We start from the raw sequence: 20,631 nt of genomic DNA, 5'->3' as shown, positions 1-20,631 counted from the left end.
CTTCAAGGCGTGAAATGCGAGTCCTTCCCACAAAACACTTAGGGAGCTGCGAGGCAAGTCGAGGCCGACCGTAAAGGGGGTGGATGGAAGGACTCGAGGGAAAGCGGCGTAGCACAGAGGCCAAGCGGAAGATACAGAAGAACTAAAGCACGCGCGCGAGCCACGCTGCGTGTGTGTGTGGGTGATTCAATTTCGTCTCACGTCGCACGAAAAAAAAAACACCTCAGACAGCCTGGAAGTAAACGAAGAATTCGAGAGAGAGAGAGAGACGGCCCCCATCGAAAAGTCGGCCAAAGCAGCGGGGGAGCAGATGGAGCAAGCCGAAAAAGTGCAGGCTCGGCGTATGGCCGCTGCTAGTGCCCTCCCCCCGCTGCTTGCTGATCTCAAGAAAAATAAAATGCTCCTGTGTCCTTGGGTGCACGCCCTCCTCCCTAAGATTCACAGTCATGCACAAGAGGCGCAGAGGCGAAGGTGATGGCGTGCGGGTCCGTGTGTGTGAGCGACCGAGATAAAGCAGCGTGGTGATAAACCTGCAGTGCGAAAACAACAAGGAGAGCGGAACGCGTGAAGGTGGAGAAGGCAGAAGTTGTAGATGCTTGAGTGGGCGTGAAAAAGACGCAGGATGAGCTGCAACGTCATCCACTTTCACGCACACATAGGCACGCACGGACACACGCAGACATGGATATGTGGTGCAGCTCCGACTGCACTACCTGCGCAACGGCGGACTGATGGTGGTGGTGGCGGTGCTTCTTTAGCCACCGTCACCACAAAGCAGCGAGAAAACCTGCACAGGCAATAGGGAAAAGGTGCGAGCAGAGGAAATTCGTGATAGATAACTACATAAACAGCCACACACAGCACACATGTCTTTTGACACACACACACACCGATGGAACAGCAGTTGCGCCGCTGATGTTGAAAGGCGAGTCCCTTCCCACCACCACCTTCCTCCTTGCAGAGGCATACGGCAGAACGGCGTGACTCGAAATAGTGAAAAATCGCGGGTCTCATATCGCCAACAGAGCAGGTTGCACCCATTGTGTGTGTGTGTACTATTATCGATGCCATCAGCACCAAGTCTTCCAGGAGTGAGTCACGCGCAAAGTAGAAGAGCAGTGGGAGGTGGTGTAATTACGGTGTGTCTACTTAAACTTGAATGTGTTACTTGGGTGTCTTGCCCCCACCCATGCGTGAGTGCACCTGCACACAGCAGCGGCGCTGCGCCTTTACGGGTATGAGATAAGGGTCTTCGTCTTTTTGTCACGTGTGTACGTGCGTACGTGTGTGAAAGAAAAGGAGGGAAGATTGTGGCGGCGCGAGGGTCGTGGAAAGGGGCTGCTGCATATGGAACACACATCCACATATGAAAGACAAAGACCGTAAAGCCAGGCAACGGAAAAGAGTGGAACTGCACGTGGGGGCCCCCGCAGCACCGCCAAAGGTGCCTGCCAAAGGAAAACAAACGACAACTGACAGCGCCGGCGCCTGAGCTGGCAGTGGAGTGCTGTCGGCAGAAGGAGGGAGGGAGGGAGGCTTTCTGGGCACTCGGGAAAAAACCAGCAAAAAATGCGAGCGCACACACACACACACTCGCACACGTATGCGCACAAGGCGCGCAGATATACATATATACACTGGCTGACGCACGGACAAAAGACGAGCCATTCGCGCCCAAAGCTGAACACGGCAATTCAATGAAAAACTAAAGAAGACAGAAACGTCATGGTCGTCGTCACCGTTCGCGTAGCCCATCAGCCGTGCCAGCATCGCTACTGCCATGTATTTCACCGACTCGCGAACGCGTGCGCGCCAGATATACAGACATTTACGAATCCAGAAATAGAAAGGAAAAAGAAAGCGCGTGAAGACGAAAAGAAAGAGAGATGGGAAACAAAGCAAGGCAGCCAGAGAGAGCGCGCGGGAGGCGGGAGAGGGACGAGAGACCGTAGCGCGAGAGACACGAGCGACGCAGCAGGCGGGCGACCGCTACAACGCCATTGGAGAGGCGAAAAAAAGAAAGCGATGAGAGGAGGGGAAGCACAATCCGCCAAAAAAAAGCAGAAAAAAGAAGTCGCACGCAGCACCTCATGTCGCATACACACACACACAGAGAGTCCATCGCATCGCTCCTTCTACCTCTCAACCAGAACCTCACCCTCACCCAACCATAAGTTGTATGCGGGCGCTCTTCGATCGAGTGCTTGTTTCGTCCACCCCTCTGATGTCTTTGTGCGGTGCCCTCAGCTCTGCTGCGCGCCCTGTGCGCGCACTCGCAAGCACGCCTATACGCACAGCTACATACACAAACAAAAGTCCCTCACCACACACCACACCTTCTCTGGCCCGGTCTGCGATACACATTCCTGCGAAAATGTCCACATTCCAGTCTTGTGCTCCACCGCCTACGATAACGCAGTAGCGCCGCTGCACATCGACTGCTTCAACCGAAACCTTCGCGGATCAGCTACCCGTCATCTACGATCGCTGCTAGAGCCGCTACATCGTCGCCATGCGGTGACTCTTCAGGGCAGTTCATCGTGATTCTTGCGTCTCTGCACTAGTCACAATAAGATTAAGGAATACGCGCGCACGTCACGCCCCACGCAGGATCTTGATGGCGACATCATCGATCCACTGACAGTATTGATGCAACCCCATCGGCTCCCCGTAGAGCTCGTAGAAGCACGCCCGCGCAAGCTGCAGGTCGCTGGGCTGCAGGACGGCCGCGTTCTTTTCGTAGCGCTCAATCTTCTCGAGCAGCTGCCGGTGCCGAAGAGGGTGCAGCGCTAGTGCGCTGGAAGTCGCCGCCCTTGCGACGTTAGTTCCCCGTGGAGAGGAGTAAGTGCGAAGCTGTGGGGGCGCACCGGCGGGCCGGTGAGCAGACGACCGCTCCAGAGATCTACACGAAGGGGCGGCACTGTGCGACTCTGCGTCATCGTCGTTGAGTTCCGGCAGTAGAGCCACGGAGCGATCAAACCTGTGCGCGAAGGCGGGAGATACGGTGCGGCGTTGCGGTGAAAGGCGACCGTAGGGAGTTTGGCTGTCATACGTGTTGCCAGTGCACGACGGCTGCGGCGACACCGTGTCAGGATGGAGGGCGAGCAGCAACCGCCGCTGTCGCGCCAGGGCGAGCGCGGGTGCTGAGGACAGTGCTGCGTGCGACTTAGCCGTGTGGTAAGCGCTATGGCCGTCATACCGCCCTGGGTGGCGCGGCTGATCTACTGAAACAGCACTCGCTTGAGCAGGGCTGGGGGCGCTGCTGTGTCCCGGCCTAATGACACCGTTGCCGCGCCGCACCACACTACTCGGCGCCGCATGCCGAGAGTGCGAGGAAGGAGAACCGTTAGTTCCTATTGGCGTGCTCGGGCACGAGACCTCTGCACCCGCCGCAGCTGCTGAATGCGTGCTACCGGCCGATTGCGCAGAGCGGCCGCGCCGACTCACGCTTGCCGCCCGTGGCTTCTGTCGCGGTGTGGCAGGCTTTGATGATCCGCGCGATGCAGGCCTCGAGCTCGCACGCGCGCTTGTGCTCTCACGACTGTACGAGCGCATGCCACGCGCTCTAGACCCCCATGGAGAAGCAGTGCGGGAAGACATCGATTCCTTGAAGCCCTGATGCCCTACACGAAGTACCCTGCTCATCCGAAGGCGTATTAGGTTCTCCTCCACGGTGAGGTCGCTTAGTGTAAAGTAGAGGCGACTGCAGTAGCCTTGCCAAGCCTTGACGTCGCTTTTCTGTCCCGACTTTGTTGGCGGCACCGCCTCGTGTGACTGCGCCAGCAGAGACTTAGCAAACTCCAGCTGCCGGAGGTAGTTGTCGAGGTTTTGCTCGACGCGCTCGAGAAAGCCACGATCCTGCGGCCGCACAGGCGCAGGCCGACCACCAGTTCGCAGCGGCTTGTCTCGATACACCTCCGCGACATACACGCGCTTGTCCCACGCGGCCAGCATCGCCGTGTGATGCTCCATTACCGCGTGCACGTAGCGCTTCACATCCTCTTGTGTGCTGGTTGCCAGCGTCCCGGCCTCCTCGGGAGGCTCTGGAGAAACAGGCAGCGCCGTCTTAAAAGGGAACTGCGAGTTGGAGGTCGAGCTGCGAGCTAGCACCGGCGTGGAGACCGGGCGGCGGCGAGCTTGCGAAGCGGAACGATGAAGCGCCATCTCCGACCGACTTCTTGTGGCGCCGCCCACGTCGCACTCGGCAGTCGCCTGCTCGCCGTTGGCTGCTGCGGCCGCGTTGCCGTTAGTCGCGCCGTGGTGCGGTGATTTCAACAAGTAGGAAGGACGGATGGAGTCATGCCCGTGCACTGGGATCGCAGAGGAAGCCGCTATCACCTCGAGCGAGGGACGAGAGTCCCCAGGTGGAGCGCCGTTTGCGTCGCCGCAGGCAGTCAACAGCCGCGTCCTGGCGATGGATTGTTGCGGGCTGTCGTTGGTACTGTTGCCGCCATTATGGCTTGCCGTCAGGCTAGGCGCAGCGGCGGGTGAGCTGTGCTGTGTCGCCTTGACAGCATCACAGCTTTCCTCCGACTTCTCCCGCGGAGGCTCCGCCGCAGTGCCGTTCGGCGTTTCGAAGTGCGGCGCTGGTGGTTGTGGCGCGTCTCCTTCGATGCCGCAGAGGTCGATGTGCACCTCACGCGGCTGTGGTGGCGGTGAGTCCTCCATTGAGTACAAAAAGCGGAAGGGAAAGCAGGTGCACGCCTCAGCCTGACGAGTGTCACAGCACGAGAGGTAAAGAATACAAAGAGAAAAAAAATAGCTAGAGACTAGCGTGGGAGGGCGACGATGCTCTGCTGCACAGCTGGAGGGAGAGAAAGGAGTGAAAGATGTTGAGGAGGCGCAGAAAGATGCGCACAGTAGCGTACGATTGCAGCTGCAACATGCAGACACGCCCAGAGAGGCAGCGAGTGCAAGCAAGAGTGTCTGTGTGTGTGTGTGTGTGTGAGAGAGAGAGGGAGAAACAGGTGGCGCCACACCTACGAAACCGTCGCAACGACGAATGTACAGAAAAAGTACAATACACTAAAAAGAGATGTGTACGTGAAGGAAGGAAAAGGAGGGAGGGGGTAGCACCAGGGAGTCACAAAAATAAGCTACAAGACAAAAGGTTGGGTAGGTAGGGAGAAAGTGAGGAGTCGGCGACGGTTCACATGTGCACCCCGCGCTTGAAGCTGGCTTGCGCAGGCACAGAGAGAGAAGGGCGGGTAGGGCACTCGAACCGGCTGTGCGGATGCGGGGTGGCAAGAGGTAAGAGAATACAAAAGAAAAAAGAGCGGGTGGGCGGAAAAGGCAAAGATGTAAAACGTCAACGGAGCAGTCGGCACGTGCGGCACACAACAAGGAGCACGCCGACGTAATGCACATGCAACACACCAGTTCGACACGCAAACGAGGCGAATGCTGAGCGACGGGGAGAGCTGAGGGCTGGAAAATAGAAGGCTGGAGATCAGAAAGATGCGCCCGTGCGTGTCTGTGCCTCTGTTTCCGACTATGAAGAGGGGAGAAGCAGCTTGCGTATGAGCGGTTGCGTCTCTCCTTCGTTTTTTTTCGCACCGCTAGTGTGACTATTCAGGTGACTCTCCTTTATAAGCTGCGGAGGAGGGTCGAGGAAAACGAAACGCCGAAGTAGAGAGCAACTGGACTACTACTACTAGTGGCGTGCGTGTGCGTGAGTGTCCACTTCCTTCGGTTGATCTCAAAGGAAGCAGCAGCCGATGCCGCCACACACGTATAAAGAGCAAAGAATCGCGTACGAAGAGTACCGTGAAGATGAGGCGCTTGAGGGGCAATCGAAGTGAGGGGTGCTGCTTTGGGTGTCCAAACGTCTCTTTGGGGAATGCGTGAAGCATGAGTCGGTTCGCGCAAGAGAAAAAGAGCGAGAAGGAAACTGCAAGGGAGACCGCGTGCGACTAGCCAACAAGAAACACAGCATGGGTTGCGCGAGAAAGAGAAGCAGGGGGGTGGTATGGTGCACACAACGGCGGCAAGCGAAGGAGATAAAGATATGCACGGGATATCGGCATCACGTCGAAGCGGGGATCCAGTGCGTCGAGCAATGCCACGGACGTTTCATGTGAGTACACGTGAGTGGAGAGGAGCGCGGTGGCACGTGCGCGGGCGTCGATGTGGAAAAGACGCGAAAAAAAGGGAGCGAAGACGGCAGGGACAGGAAAGGCAGAGTAGAACGCTGCGCGTGATGCGGAGAGAATAACGAAGAGACGACGGAAAAGAATCGCAGCGCCTTGAAGAGTACCACGGCACCATGATCACAATGAGGGGGGAGCGGCGCACGCAAGAGGTGGTATCCCGAAAAAGCATCATCGCTACTTAGGGGAGAGAGGGGAAGGAAAACTCTCAGCTTCGAGAAAGGCGCAGCCCCTTTTTCCCGTTGAGCAACAGAGGGAGAAGAGGGCAAGGAAACAGACGCATGCATGCACATGTGCCTTCGCCAACACGCGACGCGATTTTCTCTCGTTGGTGTGTGTGTGTGTGTGTGTGTGTGTGTGTGTGCGGTCGGGCCGCTGACACCGAGAGGGCTGCATACCGGCAGGAATCAAACGCGTCTCTCATACAAGGGCATCGCCAGCCGTATGCGCCTGTGACTGTGTGCATGGACGAGAGCGCGGAGCCACACGCCCTCCCGCCTTCCTGCCTCACACGGTGGAGGCGTGAAGGGGGCCGGGTGGGCGGGGCTTACTCGGGAGGCTTGGGCAGTGGAAACAACGAGAGAGAAGAGGCCATGACGTCACTGGGGCGCTTTCTCGAACAAAATGCAAACTACAAGTAGCAGTCACAGGTAGAACAAAGACCTCGCCTTCACTCGGCAACGAACACTTCATCGTCCCCCCGATCGTGCAGAGCCGCTATCTCCCGAGGAAAGCGCGCAAAGACGAATAAAGAGAACGAGGAAAGCGGAACGTCCCGTTCCGCCGGGCCTGGCGCGGCCCTTCGCTGCCTCAAGACGGAGAATAAGGCGCGGGGGAGAGAGCGAGAGCTGGTCGCCGGCAGCCCGCTGCCCACAGCATGCCTTTGCCATGATATGCATGGATGCATACGTATGCGTACGGCCCTGTTGAGCAGAAGCGAGAGAGAAAGGGGAAAGGCGGGGGGAGCAAACAAAAAAAAACGCGACAGACAGATGACTGCGAAGAGAAAGTAAAGACAGAGGGAAGGAAGCAGGCGCGCGCACGTGCGCGCGCACGGCGGGACACATGGAACCACAGCGGCAAACACGCGTACACAGAGGCACAACCACAGGTTTCAAGGCCACGCACGCAGGCACAAGCGATAAAAGCTGCAGGTGCAGGTGCTCGAAAGTGTGGGCGAACGTTCAACGTGCGCCGGTATGTTATTGTCGCCTGCCCTCGAACCTCGTGTCCCTGCCCTCCGCGAGCGTCCGCTGTCCACATCATAAACACGGTTCGTCGGCTAAGGTGCAAGTGTGAGTGTGTGCGTGTGGTGGCAGTGTTGGAGAGGGGCAATTCCGTTCGTGCAGCACGCCATCCTCCCATAAGTCAGCGAAGAGATGCATACAACGGCAGCGCATCCACCTCTGCCGCGATACAGCTGAATCCGGGTCGCCATGGACGAGTCGCCCTTCTGTCGAATGCGGGCACGCCTCTCTAACGGGCTCGGCTTGTCCTTGCCTTGTCCCTTCCTCGGGTACGTGCTGCGCGATAGGGGCCAGGTGGAGACTCGGCTGTGTTGCACGCCTTGATCCAAGCAGACCGCCTCTGGGGTCCTGCTCGAGAGGCGGAACGTCTTGGCGTGTGGCGTGCGGGTAGCAGCGGGGCTGGCCTAGGCGCATGCCGGATGAGCTTAGGGAGGCAGTTGGTCAGCTGCAAGCCAGGGTCCTCTGGAGACCTTGCACCCCCTGCCTGTGTGACATGTCCCCCTTCAGTCGCCTCGAGCAGCGGCATTCCGCAATGTGGTGCGACGGCTCGCCACACTGGAGAGTCTGGAGTACTCGATGATGCAGCTCAGGGTGTTCTCGTCATGTTTCTGGGGTCTGCGCCTCATCGGCCAACCCAGCCGGATGTAGCAGATGCCTCATGCCTCGCACCCATGCACCCTGGGGCTGATCGGCGTGCATCTCTGCGCACCTTTCCCCTCCATCACTCGTGCTCTCCTAACGACCGCGTGCCTCGGTTAGATGCGGTACACGACATGCCAGCGGTGCTTGGCATGCGCGTGCGCACAGTGTCCACACCAGTGAACCTCAGGATCCGTTGCAGGGCAGCCGTGTTGTCTGGTGAGCTCGCTGTCATTATCTTCCGTTTCCGCCGATATTACAAGGGGCGTGCCTGGATGGCTTGCCCGCATGCGCCGCGACAGGTGGGACAATGCCGTGAGTTTGTGGCGGCCGGGGGGGGGGGGGGGGCATTCTACCTTCTGCTGAGCCCGCAGTCCTCTCACAGGAATGGGCACATCAAGCCGAAGGGGGCCGCCGACAGACGTGTGTGGGCGCACATAGATCACACAGCTTGCCGTTCTGAAGGGGCATAGGGTAGGCAGCAATAGACGCTCGACGTGGAAGGCCCATGCAGTGCCCTTCAGACGTGCCTGGTTAGATCATCGCGTGCCATAGGGTGTGTCGAGGAGAAATCGAAAAAGGTAAGAGGGTTAGAGAGCGCATACAGAAGACGAGAGTGAGCTGCACGCACAGGCACGCACACACTACACTGCAGTCCATCTCGGTACGGCTCTCCCCTTTTTTCTTGCACGTGCGTGGGCGCGCTCGAAGGGGTGCACGTCTTTGTCTGTGTGTCTCTGTGCGTGTGTATATTCGCACCTACGTATTTTTTTTGTGAGAGAAGGGTTGAGGCGGCACGCGCGATTTCGTTTTTTCCTCCACTTTTTCGTGTGTGTCCTTGGAGGCAGAAAAGAAAGGCAGGGCAACAAGAAGGGCGTCGCACCACAAAACGAATGCACGCGCATCATGACGGCTCTGATTTTGCGCAGTTGCGGCTGGCGCACGACGCTGTGCCACCATGTGAGAGGGTGGTGACCCAACAGAGGCAAGCGTGTGCGATTTTGATCTTCTGTTTCGTGTGAGTCGGCATCTTCACCCTGGCATCACGCCTGCAGCTCCGCGAGACTCGCCTCGTCCGTCCGCAAGGTTACGAGGCTGTGATTAATCACGAACGTTGCCGCCTGAGCGCCGAGTCGGCAACAGAAAGCCAAGTCATCCGGCTTGGCTGCCATGGCGGCAAGGAAACCACCGGCGAAAGCATCGCCTGCGTCTGTCGCCATGAGTTTTGCCTAGTGGGCGCAGGTGGCCACCACAGGAACCTCACCAGACTCACCCGCACTGGTGGCGTAGATGATCGGCTCTACCCCATGTGTCACGATGACACGGCGCACACCGTGCTGGTCGGGCATCGTCTCCGTCGCAATCTTCTTGGCCAGCTCCATGTCGGACATCTCGCTTGGAACCCACTGCAGCATCATGGCAAGGTCGTGAATCTCCTCCTGGTTGCCTGTGATGATGTCGAGCTTTCCGAGCACGTCTACGAGGTCCTCGCCAAAGTCGTCGAGCACGCGCTTGTTTGAGAGGCCCATAGCTGCTAGCTGCTTGGACCCATCAGGTAGCGTGTGGCAACGCGAGCTGGTCATCAGTTGCAAGGTCTGGCGGACACGAAAGACGTTGGCGTACGCAGTCGTGTATATGGTCTTTGCGGAGCGCTGTCCTTCTTGAACAGCAGCAGAGTTCACAAAGTCGTCGCTAAGGGAGCTGGCAGACGACGGGTGGACGGCAAGGGTGCGAGAGTTGCCGTCCCTGCACACGGCGCACAGTCCGCTCCGCTTGCCGCTGCTCACCTCGAGCTTCATCGTGAAGCCGTCAGCCTCGGCGGCGGAGCAAATTTGGTCGCCGTGCTTGTCCTTGCCCACGGATCCCACGTACATGACGCGCCCTGGCTTCTGAAGCACGTGTTGCCACACCCACTGAGCAACGCGTGCCGTGTTGAGGCCAGAGCCGGCAGGCGCGACACGAAGAGTGCGATGTGTCAGAATAGTCTCGAAGAGAGTGCGGTACTGGGGGCTGTAGATGTATGCGCAGTCCTTCTCCAGGTTCTAGTCCCTCAAGAAGTCCCCGTCCACGTCGACGATAATGTCGAGCAGTGGGTTGTACTGCACATACAATGAAATTATATGCTTTTTAGGCATGTCGAAGATACAGAACGGGAGGTTGAGAGACGGAAGACAGACAAGATGACGGAGAATTCCGACCACGTTTGCACAACGGCAAAGGCGGCGGCTTCGCTCTAGATCTCACTCCATTGGTGTCTGCTGACTTGCGTGTTGCCATGAGTACATTAGCGGAGCAGATGTATGGCAGCTGAGCTTCGTGTGTGCACGTGTGTGTACGTGTGCTCTCTCTAGTTGGCCTCGTTGGCAGCTACTGAGGACACCCGAGAGAGAAGCGGCAGAGGCGACGAATATGGACGGGAGAGTCGCGGAGGAGCTGCGGAGGCAAATCCCCAAAAGAAGTCGTTGGGAACCAGAGAACGGAAGAGAAGCGAGCGAGACAGAGAAGCAGAGAAACAGAGAAAGGACACCGGAAAGAGGGAGGGAAAGGGAGATAAAGTACTCTGGCGTTCACGATGAGAGCAAGACAAGCCGAGGCAACAACAAAAAAAAAGACACCAGAAAAAAAGAGAGAGGGAAAAAGGGGGAAAGAGCGAATTGAGATGCGTGAACGATTTCTCTTCCGTTTTCCCCCTTTTTGAGGGGGAAGTGCGTCTGCACTTGTGTGGATGTCTGTGTTTCGTGCGTGATCGCCGCGTGTGACCTAGCGAACACTGAGCTTCTTCAGGCGACGAAAGAGGAGAGTGCGGCGGCTCTTGCGTTGCTGCCCTTGTCGCAGCCCTCGCTCGAGTGTCTGCGGTATGGAGCGACGAGGAGAAAGGCACTGAGCGTGTCAAGGGGACGGGGGGGGGGGGGGGCAAGGGCGGGGGAAAAGAAGGGGAGGGGCAACGGGATGGGCACCACACACGAGAGGCACACCGGGGAAGCGACAAAAAGGGCGGGGGTGCAGTATGTGGAGCTAGGTGGTGTCCTCGATGCACGCTCTGAATGGTCAGCCTATGTGGGGAAGAGGGAGGGAGCGTTGAGAGTGTGTACCAGGCAGAGACGGAAAAGATGGATGGGCATGTAAAAGGGAGCTAGCCCCACACCAGTCAGTCGGCACAAGCTTGATTGAGCGGCATGCGTGTGTGCGTTGGCGTGCAGTGTGGAGGCATGGGGGCACTGAACACGGTGATGCTGCCTCCGCGATCTCTCGGTATCCATCTCTTACCTTGTCGGTAATGGCCCGGAAGCATTGCCGCTCAAAGCCGCATACGCGAAGCAGCCACCTTCCCACCGCATGCGTGTCTTTTTTGTTGCTTGCTAGACTCAGTAGTCCTCACCCGGATGACAGGGGGTGATGCCGCAGCGCGTGGCATCTCAGGGCCCAGTGCCCCCACTCTGTCTGGGGAGGCCACGCAGCCCCTCCTTCGTCTCTCCCCCTGCCCAATGCCGAGCCGCCTGTGGTGGTGGCGCGGTGAAGCACCTGCCACGTGGGGAGGTCAGAGCGATGTACCGCCCCACTGACGCCGGCGGTCGGGCCCTGGATGGCGCTGCGGCGGAGCGACCTGCGGCAGTGCACAGGCTTGCGCCACCCATATGGTAGGCGAAGCGTCAGCGTGGCTCGAGCGTGTAATCCCACCCCCGGCCCTCGCACTGCGTACGGGGGTGTGGGGAGCCACCCACCCACCCCTGAGGAGAGAATGCACCCGGTGGCGCCCGGCATAGTGGGGGAGCGGCTGTGAGGCGACCTGCGGGGCGCGGGTGGGTGTGCGGTGCTCGAGGCAGGGGGGTGGTGCTCCGACGGCTGAGCCGGGCGCATTGCTGCACTGGCGTGTCTCTCGCTCTGCATCGCACGACGCGGATGGGGGCCTGTGGCAGGGCCTGGGGGGGGTTATCGAGAGGCGCTCAGTGAAATGCACTGTGGCAGAGAATAGACGCACATTGCTAAAAATGAAAAATAGGCTCACCCGTTCCCACTCTCTCCGGTTTCAGCCGTCCTATTGGCACAGATGTAGGTGTCTACGTGTGCTTTAGTGTGGGTCGTCAACTTGACCGTTGCCTCTCTAAGGGACTTCAAGTGGGCAGGTACACGAATGCACGTGAGAGAGTCACAAAAGAAAATGGCGGCGACACCTTGTCCATTAGCGCTTTCATTCACGGGCACACGCACACGTGGGCGCCCCGGCCCAACTACACTACTTCGACAAACAAAGAAAACAGATGCGCAGCCAAGGCCCTCAACCGCAAGCTACTGCTCGGCGGGCGTACCACCACGCACTCCGTGGCATCTACAGACGCTCCTGTGCGAGAAGGGGTAGAGGGAAGGGGGTAAAGCAGGCCGCATGAACACCATGCGCGTGGAAAGAACCGTGTCACTTCGCATGTGCGTGCATGAGTGTGTACGTGAGTTTGGTGCGTGGCTGTGGCGGCACACCGTAGTATGCGCTGATCGACGGCGGAAGTGAGAGAAGGCGGAGAGTCAGGAAAGAGTCACACACACACACCGTTTTCCTTCGGTGTATACTCCATTATTCGGCCTATTCCTTTTAGCTTAGCAGCCGACCTTTGCGATCTGACTGTTATGCCCTGTGCCACTCCACAAAGGCGCGAAGGGAGGGGGGAGCGGAGGAGGTGTTTCGTGGCAGACGAGAGGGCCACAAACAAAAGCGCAAGTGAAGCAAGGGAAGGCTCGGCATATGCTGCGATGTGTGGATGTGCACCGCAGGGGCCTCGCCGCTCCCTCTTAGCTCCAGATAAAACGATGCCCCTCACATTCACGGAGAGATGGACGGCTTCTCGGGATAGGTGCAGCCGTTGTGCTGGATGATGACACCGGCGGCGTAATTGCCCACCTCGCAGCACCGCTCGATGCTGCAGCTCATTGCGTACGCGGCAAGGAAGCCGCCAACGAAGGCGTCACCGGCGCCGTTCAGGTCCACAATGCTGTCCTGCGCGATGGGCTGCACCGTGACTGAGCCGGTCTTGCCACTGCGGGTGGCGTACACCGTCGGTTGGCTGCCCTGCGTGAAGACGACGAGGCGGTCGCGAGTGCCGCTGTACGGCAGCTCCATCGCTGCCTTTTTAGCCAACTCGTGGGTGCTGGCGGGGTTCCACTTCATGGCGTCCGCAAGTGCCTTAGCCTCGACCTCGTTACCAAAGATGACGTCGAGGTACGGCGCGGCCTTGTTGAAGCTCTCCGTGAAGTACTGCAGCACGAAGGGGGCGGAGAGGTTCATCATGAACTGCCCACCCGATGCACGGGCCGCCTCCGCCACCTGAAGCACGTAGTTCACGTCGATCGTCAGCGTGAAGCCGGTGAGGTAGTAGAGCTGGCAGCCCTTCAGCGTCTCAACGACATCGCTGCTGTGCATGTGATCCGCGGAGAGCAAATTCGCTGCGGACAAGTTCGCCACCAGCGAGCGATCCTTGCCTGAGATGCACACGGCGCACGAGCCGGTGGGAGCCTTTGTTGTGTACTCAAGGTGCATGTTCACACCGTCCTTCTCCGCGGCTTCCTTGAGTATTTTGCCGTACTTGTCGTCCGAGGCGCAGCCAACGTAGTTGACGAAGCTGCTCTTGGGGGCCTGCGCGATCCACTGCGCCACGCGGGCGGTGTTGAGGCCAGAGCCGCCGGGGACGTAGGTCACGTTGGGGTGCTGCTCTAGCTCCTCGAAGATGCCCTTATGGATCTCCTCCATCAGACAGGCAGACGTCTTCTGCACCTTGTACTTCTCTAAGAACGCGTCATCGACAGGGGCAGACACGTCGAGGAGCGGGTTGCACTGAATGTAGAGCTGCGGAAGCGCGGACATGGTCGAAGACGGTAGGAAAGGGCAGTTGAAGAAGGGAAAAAGACAGGCGCGGCGGGGAGGTCGGTGAAGATACAACTGTAATGACGAATCACAGTATAACGGAAACAAGATGCTTGCGGGCTTGTTTGTACGTGGATGCAATGGACTTCCTGTGCAGCTTCTGCGGAGTCGCACAGAGCGGCGAGGCACGAGGAAGGAGACACGTAGACGACAATCCGAAGGAAGGGATGCGAAAAAAAAAAAGAAAATGTGCAGGACACGGTTAACGCCGGTGTAGCAGCATGCAGACACATGTGCGCAAGCAAGTGCAGGTGTGGGAGAGAGGGAGAGCGAGAGAGGCAGTCGAGGGAACGGTAAAAGAGGAATGACGAAACCTCGAAAAATATGGAACAGCGCTGCGGTGGGAGAGGCAACAGCGGCGCGTGCGGACGACCGCTGCAAACATTTCTGGCCCCCTCTCTCCCTCCCCCTGCGAGCTGCTGAGGGAGAGACAAACGATACCTTGTCTCGCTCGCCTCCACTTTGCTTTTTGCAAGGGGGCAGAAGGGAAGGAAGCAACGAGCCACACTCGCCCCCTGTTCCGTCACAGCAGCGGTGGCGTGAGTGCACACAACAGACGCGCAGGCTGCAGCTCTGCCCTTTTCGTACGCGCCTCTTCCCCCTGACCCGTTCACAAGCGCGAAAACGAGAGAGACGCATACGCAGAACAAAGGGTTCTGGTTTACACGTGCACGCAAATACAGATTCGCATGTGCACACCGGAACCCGTCTCGGTAGTGCGGACTCGGACGCCGTGCTGCTTCTGCTTGCTTTCATGGAAGAGCGTTTTCTTTTCTGATTCCTACGAATTGTTTGCCGTACGCAGTGGCCCGGTGGAGGTACCGATAGGGGGAGTGGTGGAGGGGCCCGTCTATGGCCGTGCGTAGACCTCCTCGTTTTTTTCGCCTTTATATAGAACGGAGAAGCAAGAGGGACAGAAAAAAAAAAACAAAGACTGAGAAGAAACTTTAAAAAGAGAGGACGGGAATCGTGGCTAAGACAGGGTTGGGGGTGCGGGTTACGTGAAAGAGGAAAACATTGAGCAAAGTAGAAAATGCAGAGAGGGATAGAGCACGGAGGTAGCGGTGATGGAGGAAGACGGCGGCGGTAGGAAGCAAGGACTGGGGAGCCCTTCTCGCCATCCATACCTCCGCTTTCTTCCCTGTGAGCTCCGCTCAGCTTCCCCCCCCCTCTCTCCCACCGGCTGCTTTCCTCCTCCTCGCTTCTGTATCGGGAACGCTTGATTGCTCGCCTCCTCCTTGGCTTTCACAACGCTTCGCATCTTTCTTCCCTCGCCATGCGCCACCTCATTCTGTGTTTCGCTTTTTTTCAGGCTTCCTCTTTCCTGTCCTCCCGCTCCTCATCTCATCTTGAGTGGGAGACGTTATCAGCTCATGGTGTTTTCGCCATCACCACTACTCTGTAACGCCAGCGGACCTCTGCTTTCTGGTCTTCGCGCGTGTGCGACGCTGCTCGTTGTCATATCGTCCCCGTTCCGATCACTCGTTTTATTATGCTTTTTCAACTTAGCGCACACACGCACGGGGGCATTGGAACGGCTCTGCTCGGCGTCTGAGTCTGCGTGCGTGTGTAGGCATGGGGAGCTTGTCCTCCCTGCCCCGCCCGCAGTGCCAGTTACTCAACTACTCCGCCACACCACTACGCACCCTCACTACCTTCCCCTCATCTCTTCTTCGTATGAGATGACTTTGTTGGAGGAAAGGAGAGTAGAGAGTGGGCCGTGGAGAGAGGGAGAGAGCGGATAAGAATACGGCCATCTCACATGACCAACCGCACACAGACCAACGGAAGATGACAAACTATCCCATCATCACTTGCGCGTGTCCACTCTTGCTGTCCTTATTACTCTTGGTTTCTTTTTCTTTTCAAGCTACGTTACACTACACGTACAAAGAACAAAACACCATATAGATGGAAAGCGGGGGAGAGAGGAAGGGCGCCTGGGAAAACAAGCGCGCAAGACTAAGAACGGAAGAAATGGAAAGAGGCGGAGAGGAGAAAGTGGCAGTGGTGGTACGGAGGTAGGGGGAGGGAGGGGTGTGCAATGTCGCCGCACGCAATGAAAACGCGAGAAGTGGGAGGGAAACAGGAACCAGAAGCACACGCACAGATTAGCGCATCACCCACTAACAACATATAATGCATTTTAGAAGTGACCACCAACGTGCAGCCGTGAACACAGAGAAGAAACAAAAAAAAGGAGCGGGCAAGATTTGAGCAGCGGCCACTAGGCCAGCGTGTCGCGAAATCAGCGGGGGCGATGCTTTCTGTCTGTGTGCGCACTTGTCGTGTGTGTGTGTGTGTGATGCACGGCTGTTGCCTCTAACCGAGAGCAGAAGCAAACAGCAAAAAAAAAGGATGTAAGAGGGTTAAAGCACCGCACTCGAAACGGAGCGCAGGTTTCCTCGAAGAAGCAGGCCGTGGATGGATAGAAAGCGCGCAAACACAAGCGAGAGTGAGCGACAGCTTTCGTCAAGTACGAGCTACAGGAAAGGGCACAGCTCCTCTCATCCCACCCTACCCCATCCCATCCCCCATCTTTTTACCTCTCTCTGGTCTATCCACCCTACCTAGTCGGCGCGCCCTGCATCCGCCACTGCTCGAGTACTTGTACTCTTTTCTGGGCATGGTGCCCGTGTGAGTGAGCGCATCGAGAGGAAGCGCACACATGAGCATCCGTACACACTGCCATATTTCATCTCACCACCTTGTCCTCTTTTTCTCTCCTCAGGTAAAGGTGCTGGAGTCGCTCCGCCCCACTGCACATAGTATCGCGCGCGTTAACCTGCCTTCGCGCATCCGCGCCCCTTTAGGGGACGGAGCTGTATGCACCTGTGTGAGCGTGTGTTACTTCGCCTTCTTCAGAGCCACCGCCACCCCTCTCCATTCACGCCGTCTCTCGCGTCCGAGCAGCGTCATCAAGGGGGTGGGGGTGAGGGCTGTGGAAAGAGGCTGATGAGGGATGCGACAATGACACAAACACACACACATACGCGCGCACAGACCGCCACAAAAAGCGGTGAAGACGACTACCGATGCATGTCTGTCTGCGCGTGAAAGCATGGCATCCTTTCTCCTCGAGCGCGCTATCCTTCTCTCCCCTTCGCTCACTCGCTTTAGCGCAACGCAGACGCGGTGCTGGACCAGACTTCAGACGCGGCGCGCTTCTCGTTCTCCTCCGGCCTCTTCTTCGAGGTGTCCGGCTCAAAGATGACGAACAGGATGAGGCCGACAATCTGCAGCACGAACGAGGTAACCAGCAGCGCGTAGCCGGCGCCGAAGCGGGTATGCGTGTTGGTCAGGAAATCTAGGCCGCAGAAGGGAGTGTAGTAGAACGCGGTAACAATCGCCCATGGCACAGTCGTGGAGCCGATGGCGAAGACGGCGAGCAACATCACAGCCTTCTTGATCTTGGAGCCGCAGATCATGTACCAGGACGCGCCGAAGAGACCAACAAGAGAGAAGATGGCCAAAATGCTGAACGCCTCAGCCGCCTCGAAGCGGACATGCATGTCAGAGCAGTTGACAATGGGCGAGTCCGTGATGCGAAGCGAGTAATCAGGCTTCGAGCAGTCGCTGTGCAAACCCCACAGCGTGAAGCACGGATTGAGCTCCAGTTCAGCACTAGAGCCCGAAAGGTCCTCTCCCCACGAGCGGATCATCAGCATACCCAGAGGGGTGCCGCAGACCGTAAAGGTCGCCGTCACGAAGGAGACGATGAATAAGATCACTGCACCGACGTGCTTGCTGTACTCCTGGTTGTAGAAGGACTTCTTGTTCGCCATGATTGCCGACGGAGAGTGAAGAGGAAAGAAAAAAAGGAAAAAGAACGTGGAGTTCGAGTGCTCTCTGCGAGATACTGCGCGAGACGAGAGAAAAAACAAAGAAGACAGGAAGGGGGAGGGCAAAGAGCAGTTACACGGACCTCTCTTGAATTTTTGGTAGAAAAGGACACTTCACTGTCAAGGCTGCATGCAAGCATGTGACGGGGCGGTAACAGAGCTGGCGCGGAGTGGGAGAAAGGGCAAAAGAGAAGGCAGTAACGGGGGGACGGAGTCCAAGTAGAGGAAGGGACACCATGCAGAAGCACACAAAGGCCCGCAGCAGAAGTGAGGTGGGCGCTGTAGCCAGGCGCGCAGACATATCTTTTGAGAAACAAAGACGCCACTGCTGCATAAAGGCACACAACAGGGGTGGGCGGCACGCAAAACGTGCGTGTCTTGGACACAAGACGCGGCGGCTACGGGGCACTGTGCCCTGCGCCCCCACCGCCACCACCACCACCTGATCATATGAGTGAGGGGCACAAGGGGAGTCACAGGAAACTATCTGGTTTGAGGGAACACGCACACTTCTTCGTTCTTGTTTGTTTTCTACGACCTCGAGCCCACCCCTTTTTCCCCTATCTCGCGACACAGCAGTTGCGCGAACGGGGGGAGGGGAAAAGTGGGGAGGGCATTTATGTGCTTGCATGTTACTCTTTTCGATCTGACTTATGGCATGAATCACCCGATTCGCTCCTTTTCCGTTTTCTTTCGTTCTACGTCGTCCATTCTTCATTTTGCAGGGGAGAGGGTTCCGTGTTTGAGTATGCGTGCGCCTTCGTCTTCAGTAAGTGGAAAAGAAGTCGGCGGCGGGAAGAGGGAGGTGCAGCTTCTTCGAGCGGAAACAAGCAAGCAGACATGCTCATGTGGCCGTCTTGTCCCTTCCCTACCCCCATCTGAAGAGCAAATGACGATGACAAGCGAAAAAAAAATTCGGGTAGCACACACGCACACGTCTGTTTACGCGTGTGTGTGTGTGTGTGTGTGTGTGTATGTTTGCTACCCAGGCAATGAAGAGAGAGCGAGCGAAGCCTGAAAGAGGGAGAGGGGATTACTAGCGCTCAGCAAAAAAAAGAGAGGGGAGCAAATAGAAAAAAAAATAAAGCACGAGCATATAGCACCACATATGGCTATTGAAAGGAGAGGAAAAGGCGGGGTGGGGAGAGAAAAGAGAGCGAACAGGAGCAGAAATCGGGGGTAATCGGCAGAATGAAGAAGGTGTGATACACGCAAAATTCACATCAACGCAAGAAAGCAGAAAGCAGAGTAGCCAAGGAGGAGGCAGCATTGCCGCCTCCACCTTGATTATAACGCCTCTCTTCTGTTTTTTTTTCGTTTTTTTTAGGGGGAGCATTGAATCACTTCCTACTTTTTTTTTACGTTCATGTGCAGGCCTGTTCTCCATTCGTCGTCCTTGTCCTATTTTCTCTCCTCTCTTCAGCTGTGCATTCCGTGGCCAGCCGCCCAAAAACGTTTTTTCTTGCCTTCTCTCACAGCATGAAGTAAATTCATCTTTTTACACACTCTGAACCTCGTCTCCGTGCATAACTGTGTGTTTATGCGTGTATGTTGAGTATTTGCGACCACAACTTCTTCCACGTAAGGCGGAGGCAAGGATGCTTCAAGCCAACGCACCGGAGGCACCGAAAAAAAAATGATGAAAACGAACGTGCGCAGCCGAAGGCGCAATGAGCTGTAAACAAACATGGCATACAGGCAGAGAAGAAGCGCAGACACTTGCTTGCTTTTTTTGTTTTTGTTTGGCTTTGAGTTTCCCTTCATTTCTTTTGATGCTTTTGCTTCCCCACCGCACCCCCGCCTCTCCACTCCCCTTTTCGAGCTCCCGAATTCTTTTTCCCGCGCTCGAGCTTCTGCGGCCCACCTTTTCCAACACACACACAGCGAGAGACATGAGAGGAAGGGGATGGGGGGAGGTCAGAGCGCGAAAAGAAAAAGGAAAAGGACCGAGGTATGAGCAACCAGAGCACAACAAAAAAAAAGTTGCACAAGTCGAAGAATCGGTGCCTCTGTCTCTCCCTTCCACACATACGCTCTGCGAACAAGACACGATGATGAGTAACACAGCAGGACAAGAGAGGTCGTTGGAGAGAGAGGGGGGGGCAGGAGAGTGCCACACGCGCACGACCGTGCGGGCAACAGTGGGCAGAAAGCGAGGGCGAAGCAAAACGTGACAAAGAAAGCGGGAGAACAGAGAAGACGAGTACAGATCAAATCCAACGTCTGTGAGGCGCGCCCGTGGTGATGCCTGAGAGTTAGGAAGGAGGGGGTAGTGCTGCAACGCACGGATTTCTGGCTAACAGCACGTGCAGCAGCCTTTGAACTCTTGCACGCCTCTCTCGCGCGAAACAGAGGCAGAGAGGTACCCCATGCCATGGACAATCAAGCAAAGGTTATAGTAAGTTGTATTTTCGTTTTCGCGCGGTTGAACAACTCGCTTTCGCTCCCTCCTGAGTCGCTGCTCGGTGCCTCCTGAAGGAAGTAGGAGAAATTGGAGGAGAGAGAGGGAGGCGAAGAGAGAGGGGAACTTTACAAACCTAACAAAGAAATCAATTCGTTTTCTTAGTGGGTGAAGGAACGACAATAATAAAGAAGAGAATAGTCACAGTCATGGTTACACATCCGACACATACACCAGCACAGCGGAAAGCAATCACATACAACAAAACAAGGGAAAGAGCGCTACATCAGCGTGTGTGCGTGCACTTCAATGTGAGCGCACCCCTGTATATGAGTGCTTGTGTACCTGTAGCAAGCAACGAAGAGAGAAAGAGAACACAGAAGAATCATGTGTGCGTACGATCGAGCGCATGAGTAAGTCTGCAACTGGTGTGTGTGTGTCT

At 57.0% G+C, this 20,631-nt stretch overlaps 3 protein-coding genes and 1 pseudogene across 4 annotated transcripts; all 4 read right to left on the bottom strand.

The window, feature by feature from the left end:
* Nucleotides 1-2,595: 2,595 nt before the first annotated feature.
* LINJ_30_0960 (conserved hypothetical protein) lies at nucleotides 2,596-4,668 on the bottom strand (the record flags this gene model as incomplete). Its single annotated transcript, XM_001466903.1, has 1 exon — nucleotides 2,596-4,668. One exon carries the CDS (start codon nucleotides 4,666-4,668, stop codon nucleotides 2,596-2,598), a length of 2,073 nt encoding a protein of 690 aa, XP_001466940.1.
* A 4,410-nt stretch (nucleotides 4,669-9,078) lies between these two features.
* Nucleotides 9,079-9,909, bottom strand: LINJ_30_0950 (annotated as a pseudogene). The gene has a single exon. A coding segment is annotated over exon 1 (831 nt).
* Nucleotides 9,910-12,848: 2,939 nt separating this feature from the next.
* Nucleotides 12,849-13,886, bottom strand: LINJ_30_0940 (putative adenosine kinase; the record flags this gene model as incomplete). The annotated part of the gene is made up of 1 exon (XM_001466902.1): nucleotides 12,849-13,886. One exon carries the CDS (start codon nucleotides 13,884-13,886, stop codon nucleotides 12,849-12,851), a length of 1,038 nt encoding a protein of 345 aa, XP_001466939.1.
* A 3,176-nt stretch (nucleotides 13,887-17,062) lies between these two features.
* LINJ_30_0930 (amastin-like surface protein-like protein) lies at nucleotides 17,063-17,731 on the bottom strand (the record flags this gene model as incomplete). Its single annotated transcript, XM_001466901.1, has 1 exon — nucleotides 17,063-17,731. The coding sequence occupies one exon, from the start codon at nucleotides 17,729-17,731 to the stop codon at nucleotides 17,063-17,065; it is 669 nt and encodes a 222-aa protein (XP_001466938.1).
* Between the last annotated feature and the right edge of the window lie 2,900 nt (nucleotides 17,732-20,631).

Source organism: Leishmania infantum, chromosome 30 (assembly GCF_000002875.2).
Source record: "Leishmania infantum JPCM5 genome chromosome 30".
Taxonomy (NCBI): Eukaryota; Euglenozoa; class Kinetoplastea; order Trypanosomatida; family Trypanosomatidae; genus Leishmania; species Leishmania infantum.
Note: the sequence above shows the minus strand (reverse complement) of the source record. Positions and strands in the feature narration are given on the sequence as shown.